At 39.6% G+C, this 15334-nt stretch overlaps 2 protein-coding genes across 2 annotated transcripts; one reads left to right on the forward strand and one right to left on the reverse strand.

Moving 5' to 3' along the window:
• On the forward strand, positions 1–2328 carry LOC141905308 (5-formyltetrahydrofolate cyclo-ligase-like). The gene is made up of 3 exons (XM_074794145.1): positions 1–155; positions 884–1145; positions 2105–2328. The coding sequence occupies exons 1-3, from the start codon at positions 45–47 to the stop codon at positions 2326–2328; spliced, it is 597 nt and encodes a 198-aa protein (XP_074650246.1). The 5' UTR covers positions 1–44.
• A 1058-nt stretch (positions 2329–3386) lies between these two features.
• Positions 3387–10133, reverse strand: LOC141905307 (DNA polymerase kappa-like). Its single transcript, XM_074794144.1, has 11 exons — positions 10062–10133; positions 9340–9593; positions 9106–9224; positions 8313–8465; positions 7323–7848; positions 6560–6684; positions 5921–6087; positions 5668–5797; positions 5371–5542; positions 4147–5191; positions 3387–3579 (listed from the first exon to the last, which is right to left on the reverse strand). Exons 2-11 carry the CDS (start codon positions 9464–9466, stop codon positions 3474–3476), a joined length of 2670 nt encoding a protein of 889 aa, XP_074650245.1. The 5' UTR covers positions 9467–9593; positions 10062–10133; the 3' UTR covers positions 3387–3473.
• Between the last annotated feature and the right edge of the window lie 5201 nt (positions 10134–15334).

Here is a 15334-nt window from a genome sequence, read left to right on the forward strand (position 1 = left end):
TATTTTTTGAGGGGTGTCAAAATTTGACAGGCTTTTAAATCGAGATGGCTTCAATAGCTGCTGCAAAACAGGCTCTTAGAAAACAAGTTAAAACCCTATTGAAACAACTTCAACCGAGTCAAATAATGACTCAATCTAATAAGATTTGTGAAAAGGTAAGACCGTTTCTTCATGCAACTGTCTCACTCTCAGTCATGACATCTGCATATGTGAGGCCTCAATAATAGTCATCCCCTCTGGTTTATCTTACTCATTCCCATCTTGACTAATAGGTTAGCCTAGATAAGCACAGCCAGAAGTGACTGTCTATTCTAGTATTATTATCGTCAGGTGCCTTTAGCCCCTAGTAGGCCCTAGTCTAGTACCGGTACCTAGCCGCTGTTCCCTTGTATTAACTTGTAGGGAACCCGTAATGACTGGTATTCAGATAGTTAGTTACGTAATTGTTGGTGGTAAGCTTTTTATAATCGGATGGGCTTGGTTTGTGAAAATATCCGATCATGAAACTAAACCACAGACAGGTTACTGACTAGCATTCAGACTACATGAGCGCCTAGTCTAGTCCTAGACCCCTTGTCTCTGATAGGGATGGCTTACCAAGATCAGCCGGTCAAACTACGAATCTGAAGGTTCAAATGTTTTGCACCAGACTCTGCCTACCGTACAATGCCTTTCAAGGTAGTCAGTAACCAGATCGTAGGAACTCATAGGTCTACCCTGGCTGATGTAGGTGGTAAACTTTTATAATAGGATGGATTTATACTAGGCCCTACCAACAAAAATATCTGATCATGAAACGTAACCACTGACAGGTTACCAATTACCTGGCTGCAGTTTGAAAAAAATCTTGAAATAAGATTTAAAAATTTTTCCCCCTATCTAGTTGATCGCGCATCCAGATTTCCAGAAGAGTCATCGAATTTCGGTTTACCTCAGCATGACGAAAGAGGTAAACACCGAAAGAATCTTCGAAGAAATTCTAAAAACCGGGAAGAAATGCTTCATCCCATACTATAAAGGCGACAACATGGAAATGTTGCTGATGAAATCGCAGGCCGATTACGATTCTCTGCCGGAAACGGCTTGGAAGATAAAACAACCGGCCGATGACGACGTGCAAAACAGAGAAAACGCTTTAAACACAGGTTTGTTACATGAAAAATAATTGATATATTTTTGATCTATTTCCTAAAAGCTTCTTGATAGAATGAAACAATTAATAATTTGTAACTGAATGTAGATTTTAATTCGTAAAAATTTGTCTGTAGATTTGGCAATATCAAGAATATATACAATACATGACCCAGTTCCACAGTTCCTAGTTAAGATTTAACTCGGAGTTAACTCATTGAAAATGAACTGATTTTAACTCAAGAGTTAACTCTAACTGACAACTGTGGAACTGGGTCCAGTAGACACTGCATTGTCCGGATCATTTGGGGCCAAATGGAATTAATTCAGTTTATGAGGAATCTGGATTGAATGTCATATTTTGTATACACCTGGTGCATTTATTTATAGATGGACCAAAAATAATATCTGCATTGGATCAAAATGCGGGACTATACAGGGTCTAGGCCTACTGTTTATACAACTTGATGCCTTAACAAAGAATCTTAGTTAACCTATGAAAAATTCATACATGAAAACCATACTGTTCTAGATTCAAGTTTTGGTAAATATGGAACCTCTAAAATCCAGGAACTGCGAAACCCATCAAAATCATATTTTAAAATTTGATGAAATTTCATGGCAAGACTTCTTCGAACAGTATACCAGTGTCATAGTAAAATTACTGTCAGCTTAGAGACTGTGGGACACTCAGTGGTTCCTCTCGGCTCAGTCCACAGCCAGGACAAATCCTCGCTTTTGTTGCAATTTTTGTTTGGCCAGAATTTTCATGATAGCTTTCAGAAGTAGTAATTGACTAACCTATAGCGGACAATCATTAGTTACATACCAGTAGGTATTTCATCAACAAACTTTCGATCATCCAGGAATCACGCAACAAATGGTAAATGTTTGAGGGCAGTTCCAGGCTGCGAATTGGACAAAATAAAAACATAAATTAAAACTGATTTCATTTTTAATTTAATTTTGACAGGCGGTTTAGATTTGATCCTCGTACCGGGATTAGCTTTCTCGAAGGATGGAAACCGTTGCGGTCGCGGGAGAGGTTACTACGATAAATATCTACAGCGTTGCATCGACGAAACGAACAAAACTCCCGTTACGATCGGCCTGGCATTCAGCGAACAGATCGTCGACGATGTACCCGTTACGCCTAATGATTTTAAAGTCGATGCGGTTATATACCCAACTGAATAGCGACACGATTACACAATAATGTTGATCACCTATCAACAATTAATGGTCAAACTCGCTTAAGAGTTGTTGTACAGGAGACTCTGCCTACTGACCATACACCCAACTGAATAGCAATACAATTACAAGGCTAAAAAAATTGATACCTTGTTTCTCTGGTCTGCTGAGCTTAAAAGTTGACACGGCTGGCCGCCTATCTACCCTGTACATTACCTTTTCTATGATCAATTCTACCATAACAGACCTGGCAGCTATAAAAATGAACTGATTACAGATTTCATTCATTTATATTAAAATGACCTGGCCACTGCGGAGTAACAAGGTACAATTTTTGTTTAGCCTGATGTTGATCACCTATCAACAAGTAACAGTAAAACTCGCTTAAGAGTCGTTGTACGGGAGATTCTGCCTATTAGCGGTACCGGTCGATTCTGTACTCCGTTCAAACCGGTAGCACGATAAAAAGATTTTGTCTCTACCGTTTGCTAAGGCTCAGAAAATGATACCTTGTTTCTCCTAATCGGCCGGACCATTTTGTAAACTGCAATAAAATTAGGCGGCTGGCCGGGTCGACTTTTAAGCTCAAAACAGAGATGAGAAACGAGGTTTCTGAAAATCTATACCGGTAACATTTTGCTACCACTATAATAGGCAGTGTTGTTGGAACCATCATTACGTTAATGAATTATTCCAAATGACGACTTAGTCTATTGAATCAAGACTCAAAAATAAAATGGAGATGATTCCAGTGATGTGATGACTTATTCGGATGACGAATTACATACAATAAGCAAGTTTGATTGTACAGTAAACCTTGCTTAATTCAGATCTGATATCACGACTGATGAAATAAATCCAGATTAAACTGAAATCCAGATTACCATGAAAATTGTATTCTACGTATGTTTCAGCGCAAATGGATTTTAAATAAATGTCCGGATTAGATCAGGTTAAGCAGGTTTTCCTACCCAAAATAACTGAAAATTATCGTTACATGTACGCAGTATCAGTCATAGTAAATAATGTCAGTATGAATGAAAAATGTGCCATAAATCAGTATTAATTGACATGTATATTTTGAAACATAATAAAACATAAACAAATCACGTTAATCTTGAGTTCCTATTTCTTATTTGGTGGAGAAAATTTCATCTGAAGAAACTGTCGATTGTTGTTGTCTGACTCAACGGCAACAAGTCCATTTTCTTCCGTTTGGCATGAGATGGTTGGCTTAATGAAAGAGAAGTATTTTTCCTAAGAAAGAAGAAAAACATTCAATTAAAATACCCAATAGATATTCGCACAGTAGACTCGGCATACTCGGATACATACAATTAAATAGTACGGTATTTCGTAATACATTGTAACTACGTCAACACTAGCTCGTTGAATTAAGAAGCAAGTGTAGAAGGAGCTTGTATTGCCTAACTCTGAGTTAAGTCAGACAAATTCTTGAAACAACCAGATTCAGTACAGTAGAATGTGCATAAGTCGGTTCATTTAGGCCAGATGAAATTCATCCCGTTAATGAGGAATCCTGATAAAACATCAGGTACTACTTACAAATCTTTACATATAGACGGCCTGTCAATAACATCCAAAAATCTGGCTTAAACTGATCCCGAATTAAGCAGATTTCACCAAAATGTGTACTATAGAAATCGCATATCGTTTAATGTATATACGTAGATATATATGCAGAGATATACGTAGTCATATGATAAACAGTCAAGAGTGGGGGCGGGGGGGGGGCGAAGAATTAGTGGATTCAATTGAGATTGACTTGAATACCCCGTTTATCTAAACATATCACATTCTTACCGTTTAAGACTGGAGTCGAGCTGTTTCTGCTCTTGCAGTATTGTATGAATAGTTCCTCGGCTCAGACAGCCGTCGACGTGGTCGTTAAACGACGCTAAATCTTTCAGTTTAGGTTGCGGCAGATTACATATTGGACAGACGAATCGCTGCGACTGCTCGTCGGCTGCCCGTTCGTCGTCTTCATCGTTAACGAAATTCGAACTAATATCCTGACTATCGGTTATCCAAGTTTTAATATCGCAGCCGTTTAGAGACGTGTCTTTCTTTTTCGACGACAGTTGGCTGGAATTTCGTTTTCGTCGCTTCGTCGTAGCTGGCGGTTGTTTTACTTTGACCTTGGTTTTAGAGATTGTCCGAATTACGCTGATATCCGATTGTTTGTCGTCGCGGTCGGCGACTTCTCGAGACGACAAACACGCGTCTAAATGATCGTTAAAATCGCGCATCACGTGACAAGTAATGTCGCGATTACACACGGGACACATGTATACAGTTTCGAGATTTGTATCAGCGGTGGCGAATTCCAGTTCCGCACGAGCGATCGGACTCGGCAGATCGCAATCCGTAGTCGCGGTGAGATTTTCTACTATCACACCCGGGCTATCGCTATTTTCGACGTTAGTTTCGGATTTTGAAACCTCATTCGCAATTTCACAATCGCGCAACTGATGATGAGTGTCGGTAACCTTAGAGTCAGTGTTCTTTATTGCAGAGTCAATAATTTTTGGTTTACTTAGCCCAAGATCGCAGTGCTGGTCCGACATATCTGCATCAGAATTGCGAGCACCGGTCTCGGTTTTGTTTTCGCTAGTTGAAGGTTCTTTTTCGACATGATTCGACGCAGAGCCTGCTGAAGAATCGTTACCATGTCGAGCAGTAGCCCTTGACGACGAAGCATCCGCTGAACTCTCATCGTTGGAATCAACTTTGCATGAATCCAGTTCATTGATCCGATGATGATTAACGGTCAAAAGGCTTTTAATCGTTTGCTGTTTAGATCTGGCTACCGCGTCACCGGCGTTCTGCAGATTTGAAAGTCGGACACCTATTGTTACGACAAAAAAGAAAATTGCGCGTATATTTTGATAATGTAAAACTGTGTCAGTACATGCTGCATATCTAAAATTCTATGGCACGAATTTTTGTCCGCCATCAGGTTCGAATCTGTGCACGGGACGATGATAAATCAAACCTTAACTATAACTTAATTTTTCCGATACATACCCAGTAAACGAATTCGAAGGTATTCCGGCGCGACCCTCTGGATTTCAGTCGTAAGCAGGCGTCTGGCGGCGCAGCATATCAACGCGAAATCGTTAGTATAATCGGCCATCGTCAAAGCTCGGGTGCGAATCTCAAAACTGATTGTTTTTAGCTTTATAGTAACTGTTTTGCCCTAGAATAGAGTGAAACGTTTTTAAATCGTAGACAACTCGAATTGAAAAAAAATTCTCAAATCGGGAACATTGCTTAAAAACTGTTAAATCTAAGCCAAGTTTGAGGTATAAATTGAGTTTTCACCGTAATTTTTTCTAGTTTAAGATCTTCCACGAGTGCCTCGACGAGCTCAGTGCATTTCGCGAATAGATCTTCAGGTCGATACAGTTCGGTGAACGTGCGTTCCGTGCTGATACTCTTTCGTCCTTCATCTCTGAATGAGCAACCAGAAAATGACTCGGATACAGAGCTACATACGTATATACATACACTAATCTAGGTAAAATAAAATGGTGAAATATGAGAACGTTGATACTTTCTTCTCGCGCACACATACCTTTCCACTCTAGTCGATCCCAGTCCTAAGCAGACCCTCAAAAAATAATTGAACGATATTTTCGAGTAGAGATGGTAAACACACGCGAGATTGTTGTAAAGGTCGGTGCAGGTAACGACGCCGATTGCGCTAAGCATTTTCTCGGTAACTTTTCCGATGCCGCAAATCTATGAAAACACGCAAATACAGGTAGTTATCTCAAACACTGGTCTAGTAACAGTAACAGTTTCATCGGGTTCATACTAATACGTCACTCCTAGATTTGAGGACTTTCTGCGAAGTATTCAAGAAGAGAAATTACAGAGGCTTACGGTGACTTAGGCATCAAGTATTCTGATAAAACATTATGAGAAAACAATCTGCGCAACAATTTCTTGTGACGCATTTCCCCCTACCCACATTCGTCCATAAACACAGTGTATAATATGTATTGAGCACTAGTTCCCTTTTTTCAAAATTTTAAGTCTATGGATATTTAGGTACTTAGCTGATTACGGCAGGGTTAGGAGTTTAATTTAGGAGTTTCAAGGAGTTGGGCCTATTTATAAAAACTAGAGCAGATTTGATGTAGAGCGTTGTCAAGGAATCAAGAAGTACCGACAGTATGAACCCAGATTTTGATGTTCACAGCGATCTTACTTTTCTGAGCGGTAAGTCCTTGATAAACTCTATGACTGCTTCACGCGACAGCGCGATCTCGAACTGGCCATTCGGTTTGTTTCTATCCGAACAAACTTTCGCCAGCATCATATTCGGTGCAATGCCTGAAATGAAGCGTATAGCGGATATGCATATACTGTTACTGGTACGTGATAACAGTATTTACAGTAGACCCGAATATCCTTTCAAGCCAAATTATCACAATCAAACAAAAATCTTCGAATCATGGAGACAGTTCGGACTCATGGCAGTGTATATATAGCATGTAGATGAGACCAAACCCAAAATCATAAGAAATACACCTAATATATCTACTACAATCTATTACAAGGAGCCAATCGGTTTATATAGTTCCGTTGTGTGATTTGAAGAAATAGAAGCTGCATACCACAAACGAACAGACGGATGACGACGGCTCACCCCCTAACCCATTAGCTTTGCTGACCTGTGGTCCCAGCGGAGCTAAAAATTCAGATGATCTTTTAGGTAGAATGCTCGTGCTCATCTTCAGAGTATTCATTTTTATGATCAGTCACTGAATATACGTCTTGGAGACAACAATTTTTGTCACGAATTAGGTTACATAGATACTTCAGGATATTTTATAACCGACCACCCCAATAATTATTTTGAAGATGGGCAGAAGCTTCAGCTTAATGATAATAACAACACTGTGCCAATGAAATCTATTTCATTATCTAAGATAAATTGTTAAAGCATTAGAATGCGATGAACAAATTACCTGCGCTTGCTGTTAGTTTGGTCTTCTGTTGGATTTTAAATCTCATTTCTCTCACTGCTTCAGCGACGGACGTACCGAAAACGATTACATTTTCACTCAAATTCTTATTGCACTTTGTGCAAACATGAGTTGACCGATCACCCGTCGCGCCGCGCCGGTCGAGATCGTAGGAATCGCCCGCCATTTCATTTCCGTTCGCGTCGAGAAGCAGCTGATTCCCGGTCGATGTTGTTCCGCAAACGCATCGATCCTCTACATCGGAATTCCGAACGAACGTTCGCCGCTCGAGCGGATAGTTTTTTCTCGCCGACACGTGCTTCGTTAAATCCAAATACGCTTCGTCTAAACTCATCGGACAAAAATGTTCGTCGTATTCCGCGAGTACCGAACGTATTTCTTTACTGACCGACGTGTATTTCTCGAAGTCCGGCGGCACGATTACCAACTCAGGACAAAGTTTTCGAGCGATAAATCCGGGCATGGCCGCGCGAACTCCGTATCTTCTCGCGATATAATTCGACGTTGACTGGAAAAAAGATTTTTGAGAATGATTAATCATCTTTAATACCGGTACTACTAGATAACTTAAGATACTAAATTTCAATAAAAAATCTTATCAAATCTAATATAATAGGTAATCAATCTAAAGTTGATATGCACAACTTTTTTCATTTTTCTGAACAACACTATCAAATTTTCAAATCAAATCAAGCTCCGTAGTGTTTGTCAAACAGACCCCACAAGAATCCGGATCAAATTGATACACTTTGTAGGATATCTGAAGTTAAGAAGTTATGAGGCATTGCTAGCCATGGTCAATGAAAGCATCACATGAATTAGGGTCCCTTGCTCGCTGAACCAACTATCGAACCATGATTTTTGAGATGGCTACAACAATATTACACAGCTGAAGAGCTGGTCTCCTATAGGCCTAGATAGGCATGATTCTTCACTCTTCCTCATCTCTTCTTTCTTTCGCGTAAAACTTACCAACATGGAGTTTCCACCGACTGCCATCGGCTTGTCGCGCAGCGTTTCGTCGTCCCTCATTTCTACCGCCGCGTAGAATGCGTCCATATCGACGTGCACGATTATCCGATTCAATTCGCGTTCGCATTCTAGCGATTCGATCATTTGTTCGACCTAGGTATGAAAAACAAAAGAGTATTCGTCAGCCTACTACAATTTAGTTCAGTAATAACGACTGTAAATACAGTATACATGTTACTTTCTTCTTTCTCTTAGCTTAACAAGGTTTATTAGTACTACATTCAGATTACATAAACCAAGGGCGGAGCCAGGATTTTTGTAAGGTGGGTGACCAGGGTACTGAAGGGCACAAAAGTAGTCGCGAAGGGCATTAAAGTAATCATGCATGAAGGGTACCCCAACATGACGAGTGCAACAGGCGCAAAGCCATCAAAGGGGGTCTGTTCAAAATTTTGAAATTTTGGTGTTCTCTTATTGACAGCTGCCATGATTTACATTTTTCTTGATGAAATTTAAAAAAAATGTTTTCCTAAATTTTTTTAGGTCACCTAAAAAAATTTAGGGGGGGCTAGTCCTTTGGATTCAGTTCCACAGTTTCGAGTTAAGATTTGAGTTAACTAATTGAAAATGAACTTACTCAGAGTTAAACCTAACTCACAACTGTGGAACTGGGTCCTGGTCCATTTTTTCAATCAATAAGTCTTTAAAATTGTGAGCACTAAATAGTTAGCAGTCTCAAATAAGTTTACTGTTTTCTTAGTGTTTTAATCTAATTTAGATATCTAACAAATACCATGATTTTAGTTGAAGCTATCTGCTGCGGTGACACTTGTTCCAGAATTTGCTGTTGTTTTCGAATGCGTTCTCTAATTTCGTCTTCTTTCTTCAGTTCTTTTTCATAGAATTTCGAGCCTGAAATTGATCAGAAAATGATAAAATAAATCATTTTCTTTAACATTTCAAACAAATATCCATCAAGTGTCGAGATCAATTCAAACAATTCATCATCGGTCTCGCCCAAATATACCTTTCGAAGCGTCAAAAATTATCTGATTAATTCTGGCTTTATCGAGTGACTGCATTCCAGCCTTGTTATCATTTAACGTCAAGCCCATCAGAGGCTTCTCTCCAATTGCTGAAGTTGAAGATGCCATATTTCTTTCTTTTTGATAACTGCCCAAATAATTGTCACTGCCCAACCTACGTGCCTGGCTGGTCTCTAGAGGCTCGGCTCTGGTCTTGCCCAGTTACACTTACAGCGTTGTTAATTTCAAGAACTCTCTGAAAGATATTTAGATATTTAAAAGAAAATACTTCAATTTGTTCATTTGTCATAAATTTTGGTGTGGACAGACAACAAGGGGTTTCACCCAGTCCTGAGAGTGGCCGGTTCGGGGCGCCCCGTATACTAAAGAGCTTGCGTCGATAGCGATAATAATAATATATAGGCCTACCAACTGACAGTCTAAGGTTCTCGGCGAACAAGAGGTCCAATAAGGCAATATAATGAATGGTATCCCATGACCATGTAACATGACAATTTTTTTGCCTTACACGTCTCTAACAATTAACTAACCACAGCCCCGCCCCGTGTTGGATTTAGATTATGCATTTCGTTGACGGCATTGATCAGTAGTGGCACCACATAAAACCGGCATATTTCCCTGCCCTGCACCAAACAAAATGCGTAACGTTGTTATCATGGTCGTGCAATAAGTAACCAGTATAGGCCGATTTGGTTAAACCTACCCAGTGAGATTCATTTAGGATGTCACCTCGTAATTCCCGGGATTAACAGAATTCTGAGAGTTTTATTTTGGCAATTAGTTCGATTAGTTAAAATCCCCGACTTTGCAGCGGCGTACTCGCTTCCCTGTGCACGCATCACTCGCTTCCCTGTGTATGCATCCCTCGCTTCCTTGTGAATGCATATATCGCTTCTCGGAGCCCGCCTCTCACTTCCCGCACTACATGCAAAATTGGTTCCTTCCTGAATTTCAAGGTTCTTTCTATTACGAACTCCATCGATTGTAGTTGTGTCAGCAAAAGAACTTGACTGTGGTCCTTCTTTATGTTAAAACTAGAAAATCCCCAAATTTCAGAGTCCTTTTGGAACATCGTGCGCATCCCGTCAACAATGCAATAATCAAATTTGGCTCCGCGTCCGTTGAAAATGCTATTGTCCTCGTGAACAAAATTATAGTAGTTGAAAATTCGTCGAAGGCTGATAGATTCATGTTGTGGCTGTCTTCGGCTGCGACGAATGGACTAATTTTGAGGAATATCTAAGGAAATCTACACTTTTACTTTTGATCATGAAAAAAACGGACAGAAATCCTTTCACATTTGCAAGAAATCCATGAAATTTCATGCTTTCGGTACTATTTCCAAGCGTTATTCAAAGAAAATAGAGGATGATAGAGTAAAAGTGCTTGAGAAAATCAAGATAATTTTGATGATTTACATATAACCGCGAAGTTGAGACTAACTTGAGAGTTGGCACCGAGGATAGCTGCGCTGTATTATATTAAGTGTCCAGTCATGAGAAACACATTGTGCTCTGGTCTTTCAAATAGTTCAATTTGAATTGAACCAGTTCAGAGGATTAATTCTTAGCATACGTTGAATTCACTATACACGCGCATATGCGTATGTTCGGTCCTCGCGCGCGGTTAGGTGAGTTGAATTTAGAAATGTTTTTTTCCCAGAAAGCTACATCATTCAAAGAATTAGTCGAGTAAATTTAGTTCCACAATTTTAAGAACTGGTTCGCGAGGTTGCCGGTTCATTTCGGGAGTGATCTCACCCGGGCAACTGACCTATAAATATCGATTCTTCTAGTCGAAATCAAAATTTATACTGTACCAAATCGTTGATTTTTTTCAGATCGGTCATTCCTCACTTTTTCATCATCGGGATCTGATTGCTGCTCGTACCGCCAGGCCGACTTAGCCAACTCTTGTGATCGAATTAATCCATGATGCTCCACACAGAAATTGGTGGTGAGTACTTTTCTTGTAACAGAAAATAATGTACATGTACATGTGTTAAGTTAACAGTTCTAATAGCGATCGTTGCGGTTCTTTTAGATAAACTCTGTCCAGCAGGACCTGATTGCTTTCAATACATGTTGACTTGGCCAACAAACGCATTGTGTGGACCTGATTGCTGCTACTGCATGCTGCGAACTAAAACTAACCTGGCCCAATAAATGACTCCTTTGATCTGAGTACTGTAGTCTGGACGTTACATCTCCCGAGGAAAATCTCACTAATCGAAATAATCCAAGAAGATGCACTTATAAATCAGTGAGTACATATCTTTCGGTTGTCGGGTTTAAGCTTATTCAAACAGATGGCCGACCCTCGTTACAGCAAACTCAGATACTGCAGACCCCTAACACTCTTAACTCGAATTAATTTGTGACCAGTGATTTGTGTTTGATTTTAGCTACCAAGTCAAATTATATCGACATCTCATTTTACGTTATATACATGTATTAATATTATATAATGCCTTCAATACTGTATTTGATTATTCTTTGCTTGAATGACTCCGGGCAGTGTGTAAGTCGTTCCTAGTTCAACCAGTTCGCATCATCAATTCGAGATAAAACCCGGACGACCAGTACTGTCGATTCGATGACAAATTGTACAGTTTAGCACTCTGAAATATACAACAAACAGTATCGTGAAATGCCATGCGTTTTGTTTTCGTTGTCTGGCTGCTAATATCGTCTTGGTGCTTTCTGACCGTAACAATATACATATGTAAGTTCATAGAACCTATATGGTAAGTTATAGATGATTGTTCTAACAATGATTTCATAGTCGATTTGCAACCAAGCATGTGGTGAATTTATCCTGGATTTATCGATTCAACTATAATTCAACCGTAGACATGGTCGTGGTGGTGACGATAATAACAGCTAATAGCTCGCATCAGTGTCCGCTGCAGCCGTTCGCTCCGATCATTATAACATCCGTGGCAATTTTACCGACAGGAATTTTAGGTGTAATACTGGATGTGATCACTGTATTTGTCTATCGTCGCATTGCCAGAGCCCAATCGAACAAAGGCTTTCACTCATCCACTTGGCTCATGCAGCTGTGGGCTGGTTTTGACGCAGTGGCGCTTTCTACCAGTTATCTGGCTTTCTCACTCCGATACACGGCCGCGCTAGTTACTTATGGCGAACTTGCATTTCACATTCATAAAGGCAATATTTTTCCACATTTCTACTTATCCGCTTCAGCTGGGGTAGGTATGGTGCTCAAGACTACAGAACCATGGATGATCGCGATGCTTACAATTGATAGATTTTTGCACGTTTACGATCCGTTCAGAGCCCCACAGTGGACCAGCGAATTCAACTTGTCTTTAAGTTTTGGTTTCATATTATTTTGTTCCGCATTTCAGAGAGTTTTACTATTGATGCCTTTTCCTGCATTTAAGCCAATGGACAGTATTGACTTGGTCCCAGTCAGTTGCCCTTACGGATTACCCGGTTATAAAACATTCTTTAGGAGGAATAACGTGGAGAAATTTCTATCGAGATTTCGTATAGGTATATACGGTGTATTAATACCCATATCGATCATATCAATGTTCAGTATTGGTATTCTGATTGTAGTTTCTAAAAGCGCCCTTTCGATTAAACGAAATGTTAGTATTCCTAAATTTCACAATGCCCGAGCAACCGCCGTCGTACTTTCAATTGTGTTTAGCTACCTGTTACTCAAGGGACCTGCTGCTATGATACATGTCTTTAAGGGTGTCACACCACAGGGTAAAGCCTTTAAAGCCCTATACAAGCGACCGTGGCTTTACGCATTTACACGGAACATCGGTTCCTTTACCGGTATCGTCAATTTCATAGTCTTTTCATTTATTAACCCTACATTCAAAAATGAACTCCGGCACATGTTGTACCGTAACAAGAGGAAAAAATGAGATAGAAAAATTCAGGGGTTCCTATTTTTCATTGTGAAGAGCTTTCGGATGGGACTAAAAATAGACTCATGTTGTAATTGCAATTTTGCATTTCTCAATGATAAATGTATTGTTGCTTTTCATTTCGTTCAACAATGAATTACCTATTATATAATAAACAACTATTGTTTATCAATAAGTATACAGTATTATTGTCTTAAAGTTCATGAACAGGATTTTGAAATTTACTGTATACCTAACAAGCTCCACGCCCTTGTTAGTTGTCTGTATCCCGGTGGCTGGTTGCAGGTTTCACCGTCACATATTATCACAAACCACACATACATGTATGGTGTAAGCCCATACGATCATAAAGCATACATCGCCAACGATGCAGACGCTCCGTAACACGGGTAGTCCTCCGTCACGGACCACCGAGCGAATCTTATACTGTAGTCAGCAACCTGTCTGATGGCGACCTTCATTTGGGGGCATGCTTGGATCCCAAATGGTAAAACTCCCCCCGCCCACCAAAAAGACCACATTTCTAATAGCTACAATAATACTGAATCAGAATATATATAGTTTTCCTATGTTTATGATTATACACAGCAATAAAGTTGAAAACCGGATAATTATGACCAAAATTAAATCAGTGAAATCTAAGAATTTCTTAATTTATTATTACACGTGGATAGGGATTTATAATGTATATATAATGTCCCAGTAGTGTATCTAATTAAAACCTGTTTAAAATCGAGGTAAGGCTTTTAACGATTTCAGTTGTGGTTAGATTTTTAAATTGATAGTTCACTGTATAATTGTGACAGCGGTTATTATTGATTTGTCACCAACGGGATCTTTGAATTCCGCTTGAGTGATAGAATGTTTAACAAATCGTCCAAGAAATAACGAGTCGCAACACACAGAGTTCCTGCCTTCAGAATTACTTTTATTACACGAACTGATCTCAACGATCTAGATGGTTACAGCGGTCTCCCTTAACCGTTCAAAACAACAAGTATATATAGTTCACTTCTTAATTATCTAATCAATAAACCCATTACCAAAACAGTAAAAATTGTCGTTAGCTCAACCTGCGTTGGACGAAAAACCATTCAATCTCACTTCAGGCAAGCTGCCCAGAAAATTAGTTCCTTCCTTGAGCGGTTCCAAAAGGTCTCCCTATCACGAATCAGCTCCATCGATTGTAGTTATCTTGACTGACTGCGGTCCTCCTAAAACCTCCAAATGAGTCACTTTCAGGAAAACCGCCGTCAGTTTGTCCAAAATCACTGATATATTGCTCTGTGGGGATTTTTTTTATTATGAAAATAAAGACATAGGCCTAGCTGGAAAAGCTTTTATTGTGAAATTTCTAAGTGGACCCTGAGCCATTCCACCTGATATACGGGTTCCGGAACAACGGCTAAGATACTAGACCAAGCCGCGGCTGTTTGTCAAGGGCCGAAACGTTATGGATTCATTTTTATCAAATGACATTCGAATGTGGGACTTTTTCATTTAAAATGTGAATTGCATAATTTTCAAAGCGCATCACCACCGCCAAAAATTCGACTAAAACCCCATTTTTCAATCCACGCCATATCTACGTGGCTTCGTGCTGTTTCATTAAATGGGAAATCCGACATTTCTGACATTCCCCGCGGAAATCTACGAACATTTACAGAAAAATATTTCAATTAAAATAACCATGTTCAATGGGAATTCCGGAATACTGTTTCCATTACTGTTTCATTATTCCATATAAAATTCATAAACCAGCACAAATTTTACACTGCTCAAGAATTATAAGTTCATGCCCGGATCCCGAACGCGATTTTATGTACCGCGTATTGCTGAACTTTCAAGCGTTTTAATAAATGCAGCTCATACGGCGGTTTTTAGCACAATGCAAAATTTGTTCATTCAAATTTTGCCACACGATTTAGAGTTCCCGGTACCTGTATATTGTAAGACAAAAAACGTGATATGTGAAATACCTTCCCAAGTGTTGAGTATTCAATTTGTGCGTTTATCAGGCTGGAATGATTGTTTGGCAATAGTAAGCAGATTGAAGCGCTAACTTT

Source organism: Tubulanus polymorphus, chromosome 5 (assembly GCF_964204645.1).
Source record: "Tubulanus polymorphus chromosome 5, tnTubPoly1.2, whole genome shotgun sequence".
Lineage (NCBI taxonomy): Eukaryota > Metazoa > Nemertea > Palaeonemertea > Tubulaniformes > Tubulanidae > Tubulanus > Tubulanus polymorphus.

Bases quoted from the DNA above. Each gene is read 5' to 3' on its own strand.
- LOC141905308 (XM_074794145.1), top strand. From the start codon at position 45: ATGGCTTCAATAGCTGCTGCAAAACAGGCTCTTAGAAAACAAGTTAAA. The intron at 156-883 runs GTAAGACCGTTT...CCCCCTATCTAG, and splicing joins CTAATAAGATTTGTGAAAAG to TTGATCGCGCATCCAGATTT. The intron at 1,146-2,104 runs GTTTGTTACATG...TAATTTTGACAG, and splicing joins AGAAAACGCTTTAAACACAG to GCGGTTTAGATTTGATCCTC.
- LOC141905307 (XM_074794144.1), bottom strand. From the start codon at position 9,466: ATGGCATCTTCAACTTCAGCAATTGGAGAGAAGCCTCTGATGGGCTTG. The intron at 8,466-9,105 runs GTATTTGTTAGA...TTTCATACCTAG, and splicing joins TAGCTTCAACTAAAATCATG to GTCGAACAAATGATCGAATC. The intron at 3,580-4,146 runs GTAAGAATGTGA...CTTCTTTCTTAG, and splicing joins CTCGACTCCAGTCTTAAACG to GAAAAATACTTCTCTTTCAT.